Source organism: Epinephelus lanceolatus, chromosome 14, assembly GCF_041903045.1.
Source record: "Epinephelus lanceolatus isolate andai-2023 chromosome 14, ASM4190304v1, whole genome shotgun sequence".
NCBI lineage: Eukaryota > Metazoa > Chordata > Actinopteri > Perciformes > Serranidae > Epinephelus > Epinephelus lanceolatus.
In genome coordinates this window covers 27,923,569-27,933,085 of record NC_135747.1, presented here as the reverse complement: position 1 = coordinate 27,933,085, position 9,517 = coordinate 27,923,569, and the positions used below count along the sequence as shown (strand labels likewise).

The 9,517-nt window shown below is 41.9% G+C and overlaps 1 protein-coding gene across 1 annotated transcript; it reads right to left on the bottom strand.

Moving 5' to 3' along the window:
- Nucleotides 1-342: 342 nt before the first annotated feature.
- Nucleotides 343-9,256, bottom strand: LOC117251701 (lanC-like protein 3). The gene is made up of 5 exons (XM_033618202.2): nt 8,436-9,256; nt 6,853-6,976; nt 4,403-4,600; nt 4,089-4,296; nt 343-3,468 (listed from the first exon to the last, which is right to left on the bottom strand). Exons 1-5 carry the CDS (start codon nt 8,967-8,969, stop codon nt 3,309-3,311), a joined length of 1,224 nt encoding a protein of 407 aa, XP_033474093.1. The 5' UTR covers nt 8,970-9,256; the 3' UTR covers nt 343-3,308.
- Between the last annotated feature and the right edge of the window lie 261 nt (nt 9,257-9,517).

Genomic DNA, 9,517 nt, shown 5'->3' with positions numbered 1-9,517 from the left:
TGTTCAATAAAGAGAACGTTTCCGTTCATTGTTTACTTAGTTTCTCTCCTTTCCATGAATTCTGATGGATACACTGTACATCTGTTCTTTCTCCACCCAGGGCAACGTGTTTTGTGTTATTGATTGCACAATTGAGATGTTTTCCTCTTTCTCTGCTGCATCAACTGCAGGGATGCAGTAAAACATTTTAACTACAACAAATAAGAGTGATGTAAGTGCTTTGTTGGAGATGCACTGATTTATGTTTTAATTTTTTTTTTCACATAAATCACATTGTCATTATGTGGAGCTGTGGAGGCAGTTCAAGATGATGTTACATTTTCAGAAAAGAAAACCCCTTAATTTGTTTTCATCCAGACACTTTATTAATGACAATAAGCCTTTAGACTTGGTTGTGGACAGCTTGGATTGCAAATGCAAAAAACAGCACACACACACATACACGGCTTATAAATGTTCCACAACATGCTCAGTTAGCATCAGGAAACTACTTTGGTTTGCGATTATTCACAGCCACTTTTACCAACTTAAGCCATGATGATGTCCAAAACGCTGCCCAAAGCATTTTTCAGTTTCCAATATCGTCAATCCTTTTTCACTCTGAGAGATGGGATCATATCCAAATGCTAGAAATTTGTTTTAAGGCCTCATTATCACATTTACATAAAGAAATCCTCCGTCCACTGTAATTTACACAACTGAGGAGCGTCTTGAACAGATTGCATCGGAAAAGAAATTAAATTTTCACACTGACGACATTTTTACAGGCTCACAAACCTGCACTCTAACATACTAAAAGTCATAACAGATCACATACAGTAACTAACACAGTTTATTGCAAGTCATACTGCGCAGCTCAAAGAAAGTGAGACTATTAAAAGGACAATAATCTACAGTTGTTGTCAACAGCATCTGTTGGTTGTACCTCACTACCCAAGTTCAGTATCAAAATCCTTCCGTTATATTCAACGTTAAAGGTTGTGAAAACAATAATTTGAGAGATTGCGTAGGCCTACCCTAAAGACATAAATTCAAAGTTCTGTGATATGTGACGCCGAGCTGGTGACGTGATAGAAAAATATTTAAAGGCATTATGTGACACCAGATTTTCTGTTTTCTGTTTTTTCTTTTGGTTGTGATCGCCGTTTATTTAAGCTGTCAATGGTTGCGACGAGTCCTCCAAACAATAAAGCCACATAGATTGTTTGTTCCTATCCTTTGATACGACACACAGGAGCGTTTCGTAAATCAGTGCCTCTATCAGTGGCAGGGGATCAACACAAATACAACATAAATGACGATTAATGGCTGCAGTTTGCAGGTGGTAGATGTTGTGGAACGGTAACGATAAAGTTCAGGGTACAGTCACATATAAGCAAAATTAACTGGGGTAAATATTCACCTTCCGTTGCATTCAATGCAAGCAGAGGGGCAAATAAAACATCTGCTTCCGGTGGCAAAGCAACTTTGCATATTCAACTTTGGTAAACTTTGACCAACGAAATCAAAGCCTTCCTGTGGAGGAGACAGTGATTGTTGCCAAGTCTAACATATAAACTGCCCAATACGAGAGATGCTGCCTAGCTGGCAGTGAGTCAGGACACAGGCACGAAACATAAGAAATTGGTCAATGTACCAATAACATCATATTTCATAGTATCTATTCGCAAGCTAGCTAGTATTAGCTTGCAAGTCACATCTGGCACTGTCGACATTCAGCACACATATCGCCTCAGCAAGTGATGGTAACTTGCCTGCATTTGCTCGTTTGTGACCGTACCTTTAGGAAACAAAACTACATGGTTAGGTTTAAGAAAAGGTCATAGTTTGGATTAGCCTATCTTTGTTGCGTATGTCATGTGCCAAACATAACTTAACATAGTTCAGAATTAACTTTTGGTGTCACATGGGACACAGACAGTGAACTCCTGGGTCAAAGTCCTGTGTTGGATTGACTCATCCATCATCCGCAACCTCCTCATTGTCTTAATTTATTTTGCTGCTCTTAATACTATGTCACCTGAATTCCTCCTTGGCTCCCATCATTATTACTATTAGAGGTCACTGCCTTACCATAAACCTAAGTACAGGCTGTAATCAGGCCATGGATTTGCCACTCAGCCTTGCTTCCAATTTTTCCAGTGGCCACTCGCAGTATTGCAGCGGAAAAAATTCCCCTGCAGCCCAAAAAGCATTTTCCCCATAGACCACCATTATAAAAGAGACATCTGTAAAACTGTTGACAGGACACCTCAAATTATGACTCTTTTTATTATTATTTCTGGAGGATTTATATTTGTAAAAGTTTCCTCAAGCTGAGAAAAGTGATTAAAAAATCTGTGATGTCATCACAATGTAAAGTGTATGAGCCTAGCTGGAAGTCGCAGTTGGAGCCAGCAGGAGAAACACTACTGCAAATATTCAGTGGAGTGCATACTGTAAACCCAAGCTAAAAATTTTATGCGCCAGGCAAGCAGTTCTCTTTAGACTGAACAGACGCCATCTTAGGGTCCAGTATCCAGATCTAACAATACATCCATTGCCGTAACAAGCTGCTTGTACAAACGACCTATGGGGTCCTTTTGTTGGAGGAGGACAATTGTATGTGTGTGTTTCTGTCCTGAGGGCAGCATCTTCTACATCTTCATATGCTGCAATTTCAATCAACATCAGCAGCATTACCTCTTTTCAAAACCGTCAGTACTTAATCACAGGGGTTTTCAAAGTCTGCAAGGCAAAATCATGACAACTACTTTGTCTCTGCCAAATCAGCAACATTACAAATATGCTGAATAACCTATTAGCAGTTCCTGTTGCTAGTGCAGACATGGATTTAGCCTATCTATAAGTTATAAGGTGCGCCAAGATTTATGGATATTCATTTGGGATGGACATCACAGTGATAATGGACAATATTTTGTTTTCCATCCACCAGAGTTTGCTCGTGCGCTGTACTTTAGGAAGAAGTGTCAGGCAGTATCTTCGCCCCGCAGTTTAAAAACCCTTGCTTTAGTAGTAGCCGTCATTGTAAATTGAAAAGGGTAACGTTACAGTGAGTGGTGTGAATCTGGTAAAGCCTGGAAGCTGATCATCCACTTTTAGTATAGACACAAAACAAGACCATTTTCAGCTGTACTCAAATGTGATTTTCTAAATCCCCAAACAAATACCATCCATCCCTCCACTCCCACTCCAATCTCAGTCTAAATCCAGGCTCTTAATGCTTCTACCAATACCAGCTCTTGAGGGATCAGAGGGAAGGAAAGGTGTCTGTTCAGGTCAGTGAGCAGCGGTAAGCCAGGCTCCATTCACACAAAGATGCTGAACAGCGGGAACTCTGACTGGTCTGGCTGCAGGAGGTCGACCAGGAAACAAACAGTCCCCGACAGGCCTTCAAACAGACTGTAGACACTCGTCACTGAGTGGGAGCCTGTCTTAAACTCCTCAGTGAAGATGAACTCTGCAAACCTTTGGAGAGGGAAGAAGAGTGAATAGACATGAATGAATAGTGGGACTTTGAGTGAATAGACAGGTAGCTACCACATCACTGAGGTCATGTCCTCTGTATTTTCTGGGACTCTGGGGGTCTGAGGAGAGGATTAACTTCTACAGATAAACACAAACATGATGGAGTAACTAATATTCTTTTAGACTTAAAAAAGTTATGTTTCCAGTTGCTAACCTAGCTGCTCTGTCAGGCTATTCTTCCAGATGAACTACGGTGCTTTAAGCTAAGTTTGCTGTCCCTGTTAAGTAGCTGTCTGCTCACTCTACAGCAAAAAACAGCACTTCAAAATAACAGTTCCATGCAGGAAGTTCACTGTACGTAAAAATAAAGTGTGTTTTTTTTCCTCCAGATTGGACCCGTGACCCACTTTCGGGCCACAACCCACCAGTTGGGAACCACTGATTTATAACATCTTTCACCATTAACTGTCGTTTGAGCCACCTGACTAAAAACTAAATGTGGTTACTGTCACACATTTTTAATTTGGGGTGAGTTTCACTGGCTGGTTTGTACTAATGACCTCGGTATTTCTAAAATCCAGACTGCAGCTCTGTGGGAAACAGAAGGAGGGATTTCTTGCCTCTGAGCACGGTACATGTACTTGGAGTTGCCTGTGAGCCGATAAAGCAGGAGGAAGACGTAAGCGCTGCCTGCAACTCCGTGACAAATCCCAGGTCCCTTCTTCAGCAGACCCTTCTGCCACACAAGCTCCCCACTACGGATACATGTGTCTAGATACTGGGGCTTCTTATGGATCAGGTAGGCTTTGGCAAAAAGATACGCCACACCTATGTGATAGGATGGAGACGTTAATCTAACACAGCAACAGAAACAGCAACTGAGAAGCCACATATGAACGCCTGCGCAGAGTCATGTGTACAACACTGAGTGTACCTGGGGCTCCGTGGCACCAGTGCACCAGCTCGTTCTCCCTCTGGATGATGGCGCCCAGCTCAGCGGGCCAGTTACAGTTCTGCTCCTGGTTCATGAGGAAATCAACGCTCTGCCACACCAGGTCCTTCTCTGCCGCACTGAGCACGTCCTGGTAGCTCAGCAGCATCTGCAGCACGGATGAGAGGCCGTGGGCTGCACCTGACAGGATGAACGGGGGGGCGCGGGGATAACACATGCAGCCAGGCATGCAGGGAAGCACCATGCCAGGCACACAGACAGACACAAAGGACTACTGGAGAACATGTCTTTGTTGCTTTTTGCTTTTCATTTTCTAATCTATAGCCCACTGTACATACTTGACAGTTGTGTTTGACAGTAAAGGTTTTGTTTTTCAGCGTTGAGGAGGTCATCTACATGTAAACTCGTGATTATTCCCAGAACAGTTGAGCTCCTGTCAAGTACATAAGCAGCTGCACAACGGCTGTCCCACCAAAGAACCCTTCAAGAACAGAGACCACTCTCCATTTGACCGGAAGATATATACTGAACCAGGATTATAAACTGTATATTCAATGATTAGTAGGGTAATTAAGCATCACAGAATCTAAAACAATTTAATTAAACAAACATGCTTTAGTGCAGAAATCTGGAGGTTTCAAAGACAAAATATTGGTCTAATCCCAGAGAGTGATTGAGTCACATATCATGCTTCGATCTGAGAATACAGAGTAAAGTTGATAAAACAGAGTAGCTCTTCGTAGTCTTGCAATCCTCTTAACAAGAAAGTCGATAGTTGACGATTCTGCAAATCCACAGATATGAATAAGTTGAATCTTTATTATGTCCAATGCCAACTTTTTAAAGTTCTTGTTTTCTGCAATATTAGCACATATGATGCTAAGCTAAGTTAGCTAACTGCTGGCAGTACCTTTATATTTAGTGTACAGAGACCGTCTCATCCAAGCGGCAACTACTGTGGCTAAAAATGAATGAAATTAACCTCGGGCATAAGCCCTGGGCATTGCTAAAATGACGCTGAGGGCAGCCTTATGTATTGTACCTTGATGCAAAAGGGGTCTGCAGTAAGAGTAGCTCAGAGGTTATTTTTAGGCAACAAATTACTTGGTTGTACCTGAGAGGTACCCATCTTTGAGGCTATAAAAGGTTCAATGTCATGTGTGCGACCCACTATGGGAGATTTAAAAAGTAGCTGATAGCAGTTAGCAGCTAACTCAAAGAAGAACAGGAGCTCCTTACCCTCTGAGCAAAGGATGAGATCAGCTGCCATATAACAGGGACAGAAAATGATCTTATTTTCATGTAATGCCATTGTCATTTTTTCTAAAAAGCTGCCAATGCATATCCTGTATGTCACACTAGAGGCTGATGCTGTTGTGTTACATGCCACTGCCATCATGGCTCTTTTGCTTCTGGGATGCCAGCATGCTGTCTAAAATCACACACTGGGGCAGCATAATGCTGCAGTTGTTTGGTTCATTGTAAAAATACAAAGGCTGCATAAACAAGGGACTTTGTTGTGGCTCTATAGACGACTACTGTCTGGTGTTTGTTGGAGTCATCCATGTCCCTCTTGCCCTCCCTATAAGTACTTTGAGGCTCTTTAAACAACTTCCGTTGCTTTAAGTGTCTAATAATGAGGTGGGTGTATCTATATTGGAGTTGGTGGAAAGCCCAGGTGATAAAAAGTGTCCCTTGGTGCCCAAGCAGCACTATTTTAATGTCTTGGGAGTGAGACCAGGCTGGCTACATCCCATCCACCACCCTGACCTCCACACCCTCACTATAGCAACAGCATGACTTCCTGCACTGAATGCTGGGATTGGATGTAAATCTTGAGTTGCAGAATCGTCAAATATGGACAAAAATCACTGAGATGTTGGTCCAAGGCTTTCTACATAATGCTGGACACATGCAGGAAAAACACGGCTCTCTGAGTGTCTGTAAATTTTCTTTTATATCTGCAGGAATTCAAAAGAGAAACCCCTCTGTGAGCAAATCTGTCAGATCAAGCAAACTGTAACACATGCAGCACCTTTAACCAGGTGTGTTCACCAGACATGACCAGAATGTCTTTTTTTTATCCTTCTCATCATCCTTTAAAGTTCTCGTTGTATCCATGCAGAAGTAGCCAGCAGGGCTATGCTTACTATGAACTCTGTGCTGCTGTGAAAGTTACTGAGGATCTCCAACCCTGACGGCTGTCTTCATCCGATGCAGTCAAGGAAAGGAAAGTTAGCTTTACACATGTTAACACATCTAAAGCCTGTCTGCATATCTGCATAGGACTGCAGCAAGGTTTAGCGTAAAATCTTAATTTCCAAAAGGTAATTCACACTTGAACTGACAAAGTCTACCTGGATAAAAAGGACACATATTTAAAGACTTAAATCAGTGTATCAGCGAATTAAGATCAAAGCTGCTTTTCTTACCAAGATACTCAGTTCCATAGTACGAGTACATGAGGGGGAAAGGCTTCCTCTTCCTCCTGGCATATTGTTTTCCAGACTCAATTATGGCCTGACAGATTGATTTGATTTGATCCTTGCTCAGAATCTGCAAATAAAAGACAAGATTGTTTGCAAAGTTAATCAGCACTGGAAATACAGATATAAGACATAAACAAAATAATTTAAGAGTTCCAACTAAACCTGTTACATCATGGTTTTTGTGTTTCGCAACTCCAATGTAAAAATACAGAGCTGATTTTAAAGATGAATAGTTCATCAACAGAAATTATTTGTCAACAGTTTTGAGAACTAATAAATCATTTAAGTCAATTATCAAAAAGACACATTAAAAATTTGCTGGTTTGAATGTGTGGATGCTTTTTTCTGTTTTATATAATTGTAAGTTGAATATCTTTGAGTTTTGGACTATAGCCAGACTTTTGATATTGATATTTGACCATTTAAAATATCAGATATTTTTTTTCTACCATACTGATTTTTGTCATAAACATATTGTTTGGAAAGCTGATTTTCTGGCCTATTGGTTAATGCTAGTTTTAGCTGTCTGAATTTTTGTTAGTAGCTTGCACAGAAGTCTAAAGTGTGTCTGTTCTCCCTGGTATGGTTAGGACAGTATTGTTTACAGTTCCTGCCTTGTAGCGAAACAACAAAAAGTAGACAAAAACAAGACAAGGGCATTTACAAATTGAATATGACCAACGGTGAAGTCACTGAGTGAATGTCCCACTTATTAAGAGATTTAAGCTGCTACGCTGAATTAATAGGCCACATAAAAAAAAAAAAGTTAACCCTATATAGGCCTAAATGTTTAACTAAGGTTTTAAGACAACCTTCAGGTAACATTACCTTAGTCTCCTTAGTCAATAGTTCAAGGTCCTCACAGTTCAATATATTCAGCATCATACTTGTGTTTGGCCATGTCGTTGAGTTAGTTTGCTGAGTTTAGAAAACGCACTCTGTATATATTCAATTAAATTGTGTCTTTCACATTTGGGTTGGGCTCCAAAAAAACTTAACTAAAATGTCATTACACATCAGTTTATTTTCACTATTGTTGAAGTAGTCCGTGAGTAATGGAAGGTTATTTTGTGTTGACACAGAAGCGTCCCAATCGACCCTGTTCTCCCCTATCGGCCTATAGGCCTACACTGACTCAACTGAGTTATCGGTCAAGCTGAAACTGTGTTGACCTTTTCTGACATTTTCTGTCATAAACAATAAATTAATACACCTAGGCTACACATAATCATGATTTTCTGTAATACATCCTGTGACTCACTGTTGGTAGGTGATAATAGAGGTTATGATGATCTGGGACTCAGATCACCATTTTCTGACCTTTTGAATAAATAATTTAGCCCATAAAATAATCAAAGCATTATCAGGAGCTGCAGCCCTTTTACACCAGTGTTTACAATCAGGTCTTGTAACAGCACATTAACAAAAGCTGGTCGTTGTCTTGTGTGTGCACGAAGTGTTAACAGGTCCTGAAGGTGAATCAGGGATCTGAAGTAGTCCCCCCCCCCCCCCGTTGTTTAGCTCACCTCTATCCCCAGCTTCTGTTTGAGGACCAGGGCGGCACACAGGTACCCAGCCCTCCCCACGAACAGCTCATCCGAGCCGCACTCCAGAAAATTGATGGGCGCACACACCTCCCACAGGTTACGAAATTTGGTGAGCGGCTTAACGAAATCAGCCAGACCCAGAGATTTATAGATCATAGCGGCCACCGCGTAGATGCCCGCCCCGCCGAGCAGGAAGGCGGCGCGCATGTTTGTGTCCGGCTCCGCGTCCACATATCTGACCGACACGTCGATGATCTGCTTGGCCGCCTTCAGATACACGTCCCGCTGTTCGGAGAACAGCGGACACTCGCTGACATGATACAGCATGTAAGCCACCCCGGCCGGTCCGTCGTACAGCCCTCCGTCGCAGTCGCTGATGTCGATGGGGACCTTCTTCAGGATCTTGTCCACGGTGGCGATGACGGCTGGCACCACGGCCTGCGCGCCCTGGCCCGGCAGCAGCGCACCGCTGTAGTCAGAGAAGCGGTTTGCAAAGCAGCGGAGGTTTTCCATCACAAACAGCTGGAGGCCCCAATGTTACAACGCAGATCTGTGCTCGGCTGCTCCAGGTATCCAGGGGTGCGAGAGGAAAAACACTTTGATTGCTCGTCCAATCCCATCAGCCCGCAGCTGATTGGATGTCAACAGTGATGGCTCAGCCTCATGTTGGCTGATGACTCCTGCAGCCTGTCAACATAATGATACCTGCACTGTCATGTCTGGTGATGAGACGAGCTGGAACAAGCGATCACATGATTTGAAAGTACAAGCCCTACCACAATATGAAACAAGTCAAAGTCCTTTATTCAAAATAAAAAAACACACAAAGATAATATTTAATGAAAAGTACAAAAAAATTTCCTCTTTTGTAATGTTATATTATCAGATATAGTCCATTATGATATTAGTGGTAAGGTGAGGGCATGGATGACCAGGGGAAATATGGAGTGAAACAAAGATGAATATGATTAATGTAAGGACCATAAACAAGAGTTTACTGATGCTATTGTGCTGACCTTTATTTCACCAAAAGTCAACTTTTTTTTTTAATTAGTTTTTTC

Excerpts from the sequence above, each read along its gene's own strand:
- LOC117251701 (XM_033618202.2), bottom strand. The coding sequence starts at position 8,969 with ATGGAAAACCTCCGCTGCTTTGCAAACCGCTTCTCTGACTACAGCGGT. Across the intron at positions 6,977-8,435 it reads AACAGAAGCTGGGGATAGAG|ATTCTGAGCAAGGATCAAAT; the intron begins GTGAGCTAAACA and ends TTTTATTTGCAG. Across the intron at positions 4,297-4,402 it reads CTGGTGCCACGGAGCCCCAG|GTGTGGCGTATCTTTTTGCC; the intron begins GTACACTCAGTG and ends CCTATCACATAG.